Genomic DNA, 13,618 nt, shown 5'->3' with positions numbered 1-13,618 from the left:
AAATATGTTTTATTACAAACCATAGACTAAAAAAAAAAGGACGTAGTCACCATGACGTCACCCACTGGTTTGTGGACCGCCATTATGAAGCCTTGAGTTTTGCAATTTGATCATCGCCATCTTGGATTTGACTGTTGCCATCTTGGATTTTTAGAGCCACATGTGACCATATTTGGAGCTAGCGGCTAGCTTGGTTAGCACGGTGCATTTACAGTCTATGGTTAGCTGTGATAATGCTAATGCTAATGCTAATTTTCGCTAGCGAAAAACAAGCTTAAAACCATTCAAACAAAATGTACACACCGGAAAAACTGAACATCCGACTCCTTAGAAGGTCTTTTAGTTCAACTGAACGCTGAACAAGACTTTTTAAGTGACCAAAATGTTAAAATTAACTTTCATGAACTGAAAACACACCGTAAAATAGTGACGGCTACGGCTATACTCTGTGAATGTGGGGTTACGCAATGGTTACGTTGATCAACATTGTCGCCGTGGTAGCGACTTGTCAATCACAAGGCAGCCACGCTAAAGCATACACTGCTTTAATGTCTATTTTACTCTAAATGGGGACGTAATTTACAAAATGAACATCATGCTGTATTGAAGAGGACTTGAAACCAGTGATTGAGACCATAAACTCATCAGGAAACAGTTTACTGAGGTAATAAATGAAGTTCTCAATACAGTAATATTAAAGTTCTTCTGGTTGTGTTCAGACTGCGGCAGCTTCAGACTGCATCATCCAGGCAGAGATTATGTTTGCTGACAACGTGATTGGAAAACAGTTTACATGTATATGAATATCATTTCTCTGAGACTTCTACAGGTGACACTCATGATGGTAAATCGAAGTACTTGAATCTCTCTTCCTCCTCCATTTAACTCCCCCTCTCCTCTTCTCTCCCTCCGTCATACACTGTCTGTCGGGTTAAACACAGTAATTAAGCGCCTGTTTTTCTGAGGTGACGAGGGCGCATTGTGACGCTCTGACAGCAGGTGTAATTACCTCTTTCTCCTGTCAATCATCGCTGACAGATGGAGCTGTGGGTGGGACAACCTCCACTCATCATCATCATCATCACCATCACTACCACCATCATCATCATCATCATTCTCAGTCTTTTCAGTGATGATGTGAGGTCGAAAAGCAGCAGGAGGAGGAGAGATTAAATATAGCACAGGTACACACACTTAAACACACACACTTAAACACACACACACAGGATTACACACACACACACACACACACACACACACACACACACACACACACACACACACACCCTACAACTGTTTGAAAACTGACTAACCTCCATGAAATCGAGCAGCTGGAGGGTAAAAACTCCTCCACCTTCTAAACCAGCGGCTCAGGAAAAGAGAGCAAATTAGGATGGAGGGATCAAAAAGAGGAAAAAACACCGGAGGTAAACAGGCAGGCCGTGTGTGTGTGTGTGTGTGTGTGTGTGTGTGTGTGTGTGTCAGGTGAAACAGACTCGGGGCAGGTTTGTTGTTTGCTCGGCAGAAAATGTTTGGAAGCACTCGTCTAAACGTGCTGACACAGGGAGAGGGATGGATGGATGGATGGATGGAGGGAGGGGTGAAGAAGAAGAAGAAGAAGAAGAAGAAGAAGAAGAAAGCCTCCTCAGGGTTCTTTGCACAGATGTGAAGGAGGATGAAAACCAAGAACTCTTTCAGTCCTGCAGGATGAGGCCTGCGTTTAAATATTTCTTCTTTCTTCTTCTTTCTCTCTTTTGCACATGTGATACTTGTCCTGTTTTTGTTCTTTTATTTCCTGCGTGCATTAGATCGTGAGAGGAAGGAAGAAGACTGTCTTCCCAAGAAAGTGCCCCAAAACATCTGATTTGACTGTCATCAGCCTGTAGGTGTTATCATCACACATCTGTCCTAAATATATGGACTCATAGGGGCCAACTAGACCTTCTAGTGGGTTCAGCATTTACTTCACTGAGTGAGCAGATGCAGAGGGCCTGTTATCAGGCTGACATTCCTTTTACTCTCAGTGGAAAATGCAGTATTTTAACCTCTTAACATCCACTGCTTAAACCAGTTGTTAGCGGCTCAGCATCACGCAGTAATGACGAATGTTTTGGAGATTTTTTGGGACACCAGTGACACCACAAAGTAAAGATTCACCCCACTAAGGTTGGGCCTACAGGTCTGGAATTTTATACAGGTGTGCTTGACAAGATGTAGAAGGTATGTGGTGATTTGCATAGTTCTGGCATAAAGCACAACCGAGTTATTGTTATTCAAATATGACTCATTATAGACAAGGACCAAAAACACTTTTTTGAGCCTTATTTGAACTGATGTAGTTTTAGTTGTGTTGTAGCTACATGCTAAACAAGCACATTTCCAGAAACTGCAAGATGTTACCTTTCAAATGAAGCCTCATACATGCACTTCATAGTTATCTGTTATCAGCTTTTCTATGTAGGTATGCCAAATGGGCGAAATATTCCAAAATAAGGGAGGATGTTAAGAGGCTATGATAGTTTTGGCATTAAAATGCATTTTGTACAGAAGCCCTGAAAGGCAAAAAAAAAGGTTTTGCCAGGATAATCTTTCTAAGTTCCATAAAAAAATTAATAATTTTTTTTTCACTTGTCCTTAACTCTTAAACACAAGAGAGAAAAGAATTAAGATCAGACTTAGACATTGGATCTCCAGAAATGTTTTTTTTTGTCGCTTACCTTTCAGGGCTTCCGTAGTTTTGATAACATTTCTAGCGAGAAATGTGCATTTTATTTTACATAATCTTCGTTCAGTGAATGTATCTGATGTTTAGTTTGTCAGTTATTACAAAGATTCTTGCAGGTTTTCTATCGTTGCTATGGTGGTTGCTATGGTTGTTGCTATGGACGCTGCTATCACTGAAACCACATAGTTGCATGTTGTTTGAATTATTGTCTTTGCGTTGCGTAGTTATCAGTTACTTTATGTAACTGTTTGATGATGTTCTTTCAATAAAAAACGTAGATTTTAAAGTGTCGCCCCAAAGATCCAAGTTATCTCCGAGTGTTTTCAATGAACCTGAATTATTTCAACGCAGTTTATTACATTCCTACGGTGGCCCGGAGGTGCACATCACAACGACAAATGACAAAACACAACAGCAAAAGCAGACAACACAACAACATTACAACAACGGTTGTGTTGTCTGCTTTTGCGGTTGTGTTTTCCTATTTGTCGCTGTGATGTGCACTTCAGGGCCACCGTACATTCCTGAGGAGGCTAAACAACCATGTGGAGGCCAGAATTCAAAAAATAAAAAATAAAAAAAGAGGGTTGCATAACTCCCGCTGACATTTAGACATTAGACGCTCTAACTCACCACTATTTTGGCGTCTCGGACGGTGTTTTCGGGCACGGTGACCCAGTACTCGGCCTGCTCCCAGTGCGGCGGCTGGTTGTGGACGTTGGTGATGATGACGGTCAGCTCCACGGAGCTGCTGCGGTTCCCTCCGTCCGACGCCACGATCTGCTGGTTGATCCTGGACGTCTGCAGGGAGGGGAAATGACTCCAGGTGAGTATTATCATGACTTTTTATAAAACTGCAGAAACAAAGAAGAAAGTTTTCCATCATAATTTAATGAATCTTGTTATTATTTTATCATCTTGTATCTTCAAAATCAAATATTAATGACCGTGCAGATGTTTGACAGATGTGAGAGGCTGCTGAACGCTTGTAAAATAAATAAATATCAGAGCAGAGAGGAGAAGAAACTGGTTTGTTCATAGAAAGTGAATAAAGAAAAGAAGGATGAATCTGCCTTTTGCTAAATTATTGACAGAAGTGTCATTTAACACATCAATGGTGGATAAAAACAGAAGAAGAAGAAGAAGAACAGAGAGGAGATGACAGTCACAGAAGAAGAAAGTACAGTCAGCATAATTCAGAACAGACAGTTAACTTCAGGACACACACACACACACACACACACACACACACACACACACACACACACACACAACATGACAGTCATTAAATGTTTAAGACGACAGTCTGTTTGATGCAACTTTTATTCTTCTCACAGTGAAAACAACAGAAAACAAAACTCTGACCCTGTGACCTCATGACCCTGAGACTGTGGTGCCGTTTACTGCACATGTATCTGAATATAACAGGAAATCATCAGTATAAATACCAAAATAAAGCACATGTATATTGATTTAAGGCACATTATCCTGTGTATTGTAAAAGAAATTCTGAGTCTTTGTTAAGTATTTTCAACCCTGTCTCCTAGATATTATGTTCATATACAACCAAACTGTTTTCCCAATTACACAAACATAATCTCTGCCTGGATGATGTTCACAGGTAACGTTTTTCTAATGAATGAAGCTACATTAATATGTCACTGTGATTCACATCCTGAGTCCTGTTTGTGTTCAGGTTCAGGCAACAAAAACACTTTGGTTCATGTCAGTGAAAGATCATCATGTGGCTCAAATGTTAATAATCATGTTGAGCTTTAAGTCACTGCTGGTTTTTACTGTATTTAACCAAAACTGTCATCTTTCTCTGAGTGTTGCCAGTCTGAACACAACCAGAGAAAGTCTAATATTAATAGTTTAAATTAAAAGTGTAATAGTGTCTTCTAATGAATAATGGAAAAGAACAACCTGGCACGTTGTCTGTGAACTCATACGTTCAGTATAAACAGTTGTGCAAGTTGTCAATATGTTAATTTACAACATTTTCTCATTATGTGGAAAGAAAACATAATTCAGCAGCATTATGTTTCTAGAAAAATGTTTCTGTGCTGTTTAGTTGTATAAGAACATAATTTCCAGGAGACAGAGTTATGTTATTTAAGGAGTTTGTATTTCTGGATAATAACTACACAGTGTGGTACTAATTAAAGGGAAAATATGAATTCATTATTAATTATTGTAAACTTTATTGAACTGCATGTTCAGCTGACCTGCTGCATCACATTTCTTTAGTTTCTTCTCAGAAAACTTTGGATTTTATTTGTAAATTTTTGGGAGAATTCAGACGTGTAAATGAAAAGGTAATATTTCACTTTTTACAGGTTTTTTAAAAAATTTTATTGGTCCCAAACTTAAGCTTTACAGCACTTACTGGTGTTGTTGTCTCCTGACTAGATCCCTGCTTGTGTTGTATCAGTCTCATATTTACGTCACTTTGGATAAAAGCGTCTGCTAAATGAAAAAATGTAAATGTAAAATGTAAATTTTATACTGATTTCCTGGAAATTTTCAGAGTAGTTTGCAGGGATTTAATTTTTTAGGACATTTTACAGAGAGGGTTTTGCAATTTAGTACAAATTATAAGAAAAAAAATGAAAAAAGTGTTAATTAGGTTCCAAAACGATTGAGGTAAATCGAAAAAAGATTTACATGGTAACGCTACGACTCACCAAACATTCATCTCACAGTCTGACGATCTACCTCAAACTGTTATTAAAGTCGTCTCGCACAATGTGACGTTCAATAAACTTTCACCATTAAACAGTCTGAAGGAGCTTTTAGTAAATCAGCTGCTGAATACACACAGATTTTACTGCTGTCTTAGTAAATCTGTCTCTGATAGTCTGCAGCCATGTGTCCTCATACCAGCTCTCAGGTCTACAGAGACTCGCTGTTTATTTATATTTTTATTTAGAAGTTTTTAGGTTGGAGTGTAACTGACAGCAGCCAGTCTTCAGTCTTCTCTCTACAGTGCCGTGTCTTCATTTGATTACTTGTAAATACACAGATGAAGCAAAACAAGAGAGACTTTGGGAAAAAAACTGAACGATTTGACAGAAACTTTAGTACGAAACCATAAAACCCAAAGCGACAAATATACATATAATGTAACAAACAGAACACAAATACTGGAAAACACACAAAAACTCCCCTACAGCCACACACACACACACACACACACACACACACACACACACACACACACACACTTGTTCTCTCAATGGATGCATACCAAACATGTTAGCTGTTATTAAACAGCACAGCTCTCTGCCTCCATGTATATTTATGTACAAAGATTTTATCAAGGGAGCAACAGAGGAATTGATACAGTCATGAATATATTACACGTAGATGTGTGTTTGTGTGTATATTTCTATATCTGTGAGGACCATAACTGAGGTTTAGACCTTGAGAATATGAACAGTTTGGAAAGTGCAGATATGTTCAGAATGTGATGAAAAGAAAAACAGAGTATTTTGGAAAAAAAAATGTTTTGAAAATTAAAAAGATTTTTGTAAAATGAAGACATATTTGGAAAGTCAAGACATTTTTCAAAATTGAGGACATTTCTTGAAAGTGGGAACATTTTTGAGTGCAGATAATTGACATTTTTAGAGACTGACAGACTATTTTGTAAAAAAAATAAATAAATAAATTTGAGGACACGAGGATTTAAACTGTAAAAATACTGAATAAAGCTGTTTCATCTAAAAGAAATCAGTGTTTCTCTGACGAGCACCGGACTTCCTGTGGGGGGGGCTGTTAGCTGAGCTGCTGCTAACGTTTGCCCAGTTTATTACTCAGATGATTTTAGCAACCTAAACACTCTCCACAGCTGTTTTTGACCCCGAAAATACTGCTGAAGGCATCATTCAGCATATTGGCCCACTTGTCCCCTTTGTCAAAACTAACGCCAGGAATCTTGGTGTTATATATTTGACCCTAAACTGACATTTGAACACTGTGTCAATAAAATGGTTCAATCCTGCTTTTTTCAACTTAGGAACATTGCAAAAATCAGACCATTACTGTCAGCCTCTGGCCTAGAGCATTTCATTCATGCCTTCGATTACTGTAACTCCCTTTTCACTTGCCTTAGCCGAGCTGACCTGTCACGTCTTCAGCTTGTACAAAATGCAGCAGCGAGGTTATTAACTAGGACTGGCTGCAGATCCCACATCACTCCTGTTTTAGCCTCACTGCATCGGCTGCCAGTGAAGTTCAGGACTGATTTCAGGATTCTTTTAATCACTTATAAGGTCTTACACGGTTTAGCTCCTGCATATATATATCCGAGCTACTAAGCCTGTATACTAGCATGCGGTCATTTAGGTCTTCCAACCACCCAACCCTAACCCCTTAACCCTAACCCTAACCCTAACCCTCTAACCCTAACCATAACCCTAACCCTCTAACCCTAACCCCCTAACCCTAACCCTAACCCTAACCCTAACCCCTTAACCCTAACCCCTTAACCCTAACCCTAACCCTAACCCCTTAACCCTAACCCCCTAACCCTAACCCTAACCCCTTAACCCTAACCCCTTAACCCTAACCCTAACCCTAACCCTAACCCTCTAACCCTAACCCCCTAACCCTAACCCTAACCCTAACCCCCTAACCCTAACCCTCTAACCCTAACCCTAACCCTAACCCTCTAACCCTAACCCCCTAACCCTAACCCTAACCCTAACCCTAACCCCTTAACCCTAACCCCTTAACCCTAACCCTAACCCTAACCCCTTAACCCTAACCCCCTAACCCTAACCCTAACCCTAACCCTAACCCCTTAACCCTAACCCCTTAACCCTAACCCTAACCCTAACCCTAACCCTAACCCTCTAACCCTAACCCCCTAACCCTAACCCTAACCCTAACCCCTTAACCCTAACCCTAACCCTAACCCTCTAACCCTAACCCCCTAACCCTAACCCTAACCCTAACCCTAACCCTAACCCCTTAACCCTAACCCTAACCCTAACCCTCTAACCCTAATCCTAACCCCCTAACCCTAATCCTAACCCTGACCGCCACCCAGACTTTGGAACAATCTCCTCACTTCCATCAGATCAGCTGAATCTGTTTACTGTTTCAAAAAAACACCTAAAAAACCTACTTTTTTAAGAATGCTTTTCTCATAACATTTGATAAATTCAGGTGTGTGCTCTGGGTGATGACTGTATGCTCGCTGTGTTCATATGTGTGAGATGTCTGTATGTTTTCTTGAATGTGTCTTTCATGGTTTTTGTGTCCTATTTTCTTTGTGACCCAATGTCACTGTAAAGCACTTTGTAACCTGTATTAAAAAAAGGTGTTATATAAATAAAGTTTTACTTACTTACTTACTTACTCTGATAACTTATGATCCAGATATATAGTTAAAAACGACCAAAATGTATCATGAAAATGTGGCTTAAAACTAAATAAAAGTCAATTTATAAAAGGTTTTATAACGTCAATGTATTATCTTGTTTGTGTGTAAGTTACTCTTTGGTAGATGCAATTAAGTACACAACTCAACAACATATATCTAACATAGGTCTAGTTGTTTTTAGACATTTTAATAATAGTTACATATTATGACCAGTTGTTCCAGTCAACAGGAATCACAGCTGGATGACCTTTAGGATCCAGATGTGAACGAGTTACTTTCAGGACTAAACTGAGTCTTGTTTTGGGTGTGAGGAGGTTGTGCTGCTGTGTGTTTCTGACCTGTGAGATGGGGTGGTTGACATAAATCCAACCAGTACTGGGGTTGATGTGCAGGTAAGCCGGCTTCTGATTGGACAGCGAGTAGGCGATGGCGGCGTTGCTCCCCTGGTCGTCATCGTGTGCTGCTGCTCGCAGGAAACTAGTTCCCACCGGAGTGTCCTCTCGCAGGAAGTCTGAGAGGGAAGAAAGATTGACTATAAGACAGAGGATGAAATACTACTGGTACAACTGGTACTACTGGTACTCGTACTGCAGTACAGCTGGATTATTATAATGATTCTCTCATAATTCCAGCAGCCTCTGAAGCTCCAGACATACTGTGTCCTGATTGGTTTGTGCAAGTTTACTGATAATTTGTGAGAATCCACAACTTAAACATCAGCTGATGATAAGAACCAGAAGAACATCTCTGTATCATAATCTAGTTAAAAGACCCTCATTACTTTATTTATTACGTTTGTAAGCATCATATTTTTATGTGTTTGTTAGTCTAATTATAGATTTATGATTTTCATTTCAATCATAGAATAATTCTGCACATTGTGCAAAGAGTGTGAAGAGCAGTTTATCCGAGCTGGTGAATCTAACCAGTGGTACCACTACTTCTGAAAATACCTCGACAGGTACTACTGCTACTGGTACTACTGAAAATACTACTACTGCTACTGGTAGCACTGTTATTGCTACTTGTACTATAACTACTTCTACTACTACTGCTACAACTTCAACTGCTTGTACTGCCACTATATTGGCCCTATTAGCACTGGCAGTACCAGTACTACGACTACTACTACTGTACTGCCATTAAGTGTACTGCTACTACTGAGTCAACTCTAGTCAATTTTATTAATAAAGCCCAAAATCACAAATCACAAATTTGACACAAGAGACTTGACAATCTGTACATCCTCAAATCATATGAGGAAAAACTACCCAAAAAACCTTTAAGAGAGAAAAACTATTACTGCTGTTGGCATTCATGGTACTAGTACCACTGGTACAACTGGTAGTACTACGACTAATTTTATAGGTGCTTTTGAAAATTAATTGATCCAACACACACGTGCCCATAAGAATGACTGGAGTGGAAGAACTTTGTGGTATTTGTTACCTGCTGAGAATCAATAATTAAACATAAATAGATAAATAAAATAATAAACAGCAGCAGTATTTAACTCATCAGTGTAATGTTGTATTTGAATATATATCAGATACGTGTGATGATCCTCAGACTGAAGCCTGTTTTCTGACTTTCATTAGACTGAACACAGTATAACATCATGTTCTGTGATGGTAAGCAGATATTATAATAATGGGAACGCAGCGTTGTGTCGTGTCAGCAGCGTGTCACCTCATTTTGTCATTTCTGGGTCTCACTCTGCAAAGTCAACGGATGCATTTTTTAAAAATTTGTGAATATGACCTCCAATCCTGCTGACGGTGATGCGTCAGCGCTGATCAGACAACAAAAACAACAAGGAGCAGAGAGCAGCTCTGCGGCTGCATCTCCGGCATTACGTCAGTGATAATAATGACGTCCTTCTGGCAGCTTCACTGGATACGTTTCAACTGAATAATCACGTCTGATCCTGCAGAGTCGAATGTGTGTCACCGAGAAACAACCAAACAAATCAGTTTGGAGACATGATTTTATTTCTTTATGTTTTAGGGTTAGAGGTTACCCAATGTTTAGGTAACCATAACCCTAAAATTAGAACACAATCTCTTTTTTTTCACCAAAAGTTCTGAGTCTGAGGTTTTGTAAACACGACCAAACAAGCACCAGAAGCAGCAAATATTAAATGTTTATATCCTGTAATATAAGATCATTGTGTGTATTGTTATTGAAATGTGTGTATTTAATTTTATTGTAAATGTATTTTGCTCTCATAACATTGTTTGTTTTGTTGTTGTTGTTGTTTTTTTTAGGATAAATAAAGAAAATGTCAAATGTAACTATGAATGATTTCACTGTTCAATGTTTAAATTTTTACTTTTGGGACTAAAATGTAAAATTACAGTAAAAATTTAGTCAAAATCAAACCATCTGTGTTGTGAGATGAAGAAGGTTTTTTATGTTGTTGTGCTGTTATCACATTGATTAAATGATCAGAAACTGTTAACTGTAAAGTTTTTTGACAGTTTTTTGCTTTTGTTACAGTAACTTAAACATTTTTGGGGTTTTTTGCTTAAATAAAACAACTGATGATGTCATCATGAGCTCTGGAAATCTTTTCATTGGCATTTTTCAGTGTTTCCTAATTTTTTTTACAGACCAAAGATTAATCAATAAAATAATCTGTAGATTAATTAATAATGAAAATAATTATTAGTAACTGTCCAAAACTTTGATATATTACATCAAATTTTCACATTTAAGACGATTGAACAAAAGAAAATTTGGCATTTTTGCTTGAAAATGATTGAAACGATTAGTTGCCAATTAACTTTCTATCAATCCACTAATTGATTAATCGACTAATCTTTGCAGCTCTGCTTCAACAAACCTGTCGACCAAGAATAATTCTTCCTCTTGTATTTGAGGCAGATTAGACACTCGGATCATGTGACTGACAGACTGTCACATGCTTTAGATTCAGTGGTATTTAAAGGGCAAGTTCACAATTTATCAAACCTGTCTGAAAACAAATGAAACCTGTTTTTCTTGCTGTAATCATTCCTCCTCTTCATACTGACCGTTACAATACAATACAAGCAAAAATGTATTTAAACATTTATCTGAAGATAATATGAGGTTTCATTATAGTGGATATCTGCCACATTTACAGACTTATTTAGCATCAAATTCCCTCTTTGTGTTTCCCTGTTGAGCTCCAGATAACCTCCATTGTAAGTGCATTATGAAGGGATGATTACAACAAGAAAAACATGTTTCATAATTTCATCACAGGGAGCCTCCGAAGTCCCAAAAGATCATATTTTTTTTAAGATATGAATCTTGTTCACCCCAGTTAATATAATAAAATATCTTTCAAGACTTCTGGGGCTCCGTACTGCTGAAAATATACAAATTATTATGCAAGATCTTATAAAGTTATTCACAATTTGGCAGCAGCAGAATTTATTCAGGAACTTATTGAGTTGGATCGATCGAGATTTTTCAGATTTTCCTTACGTGTGTGGATCAAAAATCATCCGGAATATTAATTCTACGTTGATGAATAGCAAAAGGAAAAGAAGGCTAAGCAGCAGTGTTTTGCAGCTCGCTACTTGTGTTTGTGCAGGAAACTCCCCGACGCAGCCTGTAAATGAATGCATGTCCCAGAAACATTTCAATCTGCCTGTTGAATAGTTAATGAGCCACTCTGTGTGTTTCCCTAATCTGACGAGGAGATCTTCTGACAGGACGCTTATCAAAACACATATTTGCACACGTAGTAAACAAACACCGACCCGCGGGGGGGGGGAAACGGCGGCAAATATTTCATCAGCCTTAAGAGCTTTCCAGGATTACAAGGCTGCGGATTGATAGACGCTTTCACCTGTTTTCTCCTCCTTCACGAGGGTTCGGTGACGTACAGTAAGAGGACAGCGTGGGCGCGCAGATGTTAGCGTGGGCGACTCCGGAGGGAAAGAAACCTTTTAACCCAGAGTGTGTCGCAGTCTTGTTTCACACTGTGAGATACACAACATGAAAAAAATCCAGCTGATGAGAAGCTGAGCGTCAGTAGAAAACATCCCCGAGTGAGACGGATCGGTTCTCAACAGTGACGGAAACAAGTACAAGTATTAGCAATAGCTGTAGTAGTAGCAGGAGAGATAGCAATACTACAGGCACTAGTAGTAGTAGTAGTAGTAGTAGTAGTAGTAGGAGCAGTGGTGGCAACAGTAGCAGCAACAGTAATTGTAGCAGTAGCAGTATTAATAGTAGTAGAAAATGAAGTAGCAGGAGTAGTATCAGTAGCCGCAATAATAGCAGTAGTGGTAAAGGTATCAGTAGTATCAGTAGAAGAAGTAATTGTAGTCGTAATAGCAGCAGGTGTAAAACTAGTAGTAGTAGCAGTATTAGTAGAAGTATCAGCAGTAGTAGTAAGTAGTAATATTGCAGTAATATTGGCTTCAGGAGACATTCACACTGGTACTACTATTAACGTTAGCAGTAGCAGAAGTACCAGCAGTAGTAACTGTAGCAGCATCAGATACTCACACTGGTAGTTGTAGTAATACTGCAGTATTTGCAGTACTATTCGCAGTATCAGATACTCACACTGGTAGTTGTAGTAATACTGCAGTATTTGTAGTACTATTCGCAGTATCAGATACTCACACTGGTAGTTGTAGTAATACTGCAGTATTTGTAGTACTATTCGCAGTATCAGATACTCACACTGGTAGTTGTAGTAATACTGCAGTATTTGTAGTACTATTCGCAGTAGCAGGTACTCACTCTAGTAGTTTTAGTAATACTGCAGTATTTATAGTACTATTCGCAGTATCAGATACTCACACTGGTAGTAATATTGCAGTATTTGTAGTACTATTAGCAGTATCAGACACTCACACTGGTAGTAATACTGCAGTATTTGTAGTACTATTCGCAGTATCAGGTGCTCACACTGGTAGTAATACTGCAGTATTTGTAGTACTATTCGCAGTATCAGGTACTCACACTGGTAGTTGTAGTAATACTGCAGTATTTGTAGTACTATTCGCAGTATCAGGTACTCACACTGGTAGTAATATTGCAGTATTTGTAGTACTATTCGCAGTATCAGGTACTCACACTGGTAGTAATACTGCAGTATTTGTAGTACTATTCGCAGTATCACGTACTCACACTGGTAGTAATACTGCAGTATTTGTAGTACTATTCGCAGTATCAGGTACTCACACTGGTAGTAATACTGCAGTATTTGTAGTACTATTCGTAGTATCAGGTACTCACACTGGTAGTAATACTGCAGTATTTGCAGTACTATTCGCAGTATCAGGTACTCACACTGGTAGTAATACTGCAGTATTTGCAGTACTATTCGCAGTATCAGGTACTCACACTGGTAATTGTAGTAATACTGCAGTATTTTAGTACTATTCGCAGTAGCAGGTACTCACACTGGTAGTAATACTGCAGTATTTGTAGTACTATTCGTAGTATCAGGTACTCACACTGGTAGTTGTAGTAGTACTGCAGTATTTGTAGTA

At 38.7% G+C, this 13,618-nt stretch overlaps 1 protein-coding gene across 3 annotated transcripts in view; it reads right to left on the bottom strand.

Annotated features, from left to right (window-relative positions):
* Nucleotides 1–13,618, bottom strand: part of si:dkey-22o22.2 (neural-cadherin) — a 171,022-nt gene that overhangs the window by 59,536 nt on the left and 97,868 nt on the right. For all 3 annotated transcript variants that reach the window (XM_042424660.1, XM_042424661.1, XM_042424662.1), the window contains exons 11-12: nt 8,456–8,628; nt 3,359–3,526 (exon numbers count right to left, since the gene is read on the bottom strand). In XM_042424660.1, coding sequence (XP_042280594.1) covers nt 3,359–3,526; nt 8,456–8,628 — 341 coding nt within the window. The remainder of the gene's footprint in view (nt 1–3,358; nt 3,527–8,455; nt 8,629–13,618) is intronic.

Source organism: Thunnus maccoyii, chromosome 10 (assembly GCF_910596095.1).
Source record: "Thunnus maccoyii chromosome 10, fThuMac1.1, whole genome shotgun sequence".
Classification (NCBI taxonomy): domain Eukaryota; kingdom Metazoa; phylum Chordata; class Actinopteri; order Scombriformes; family Scombridae; genus Thunnus; species Thunnus maccoyii.
This window is presented reverse-complemented; position numbering and strand designations above follow the sequence as displayed.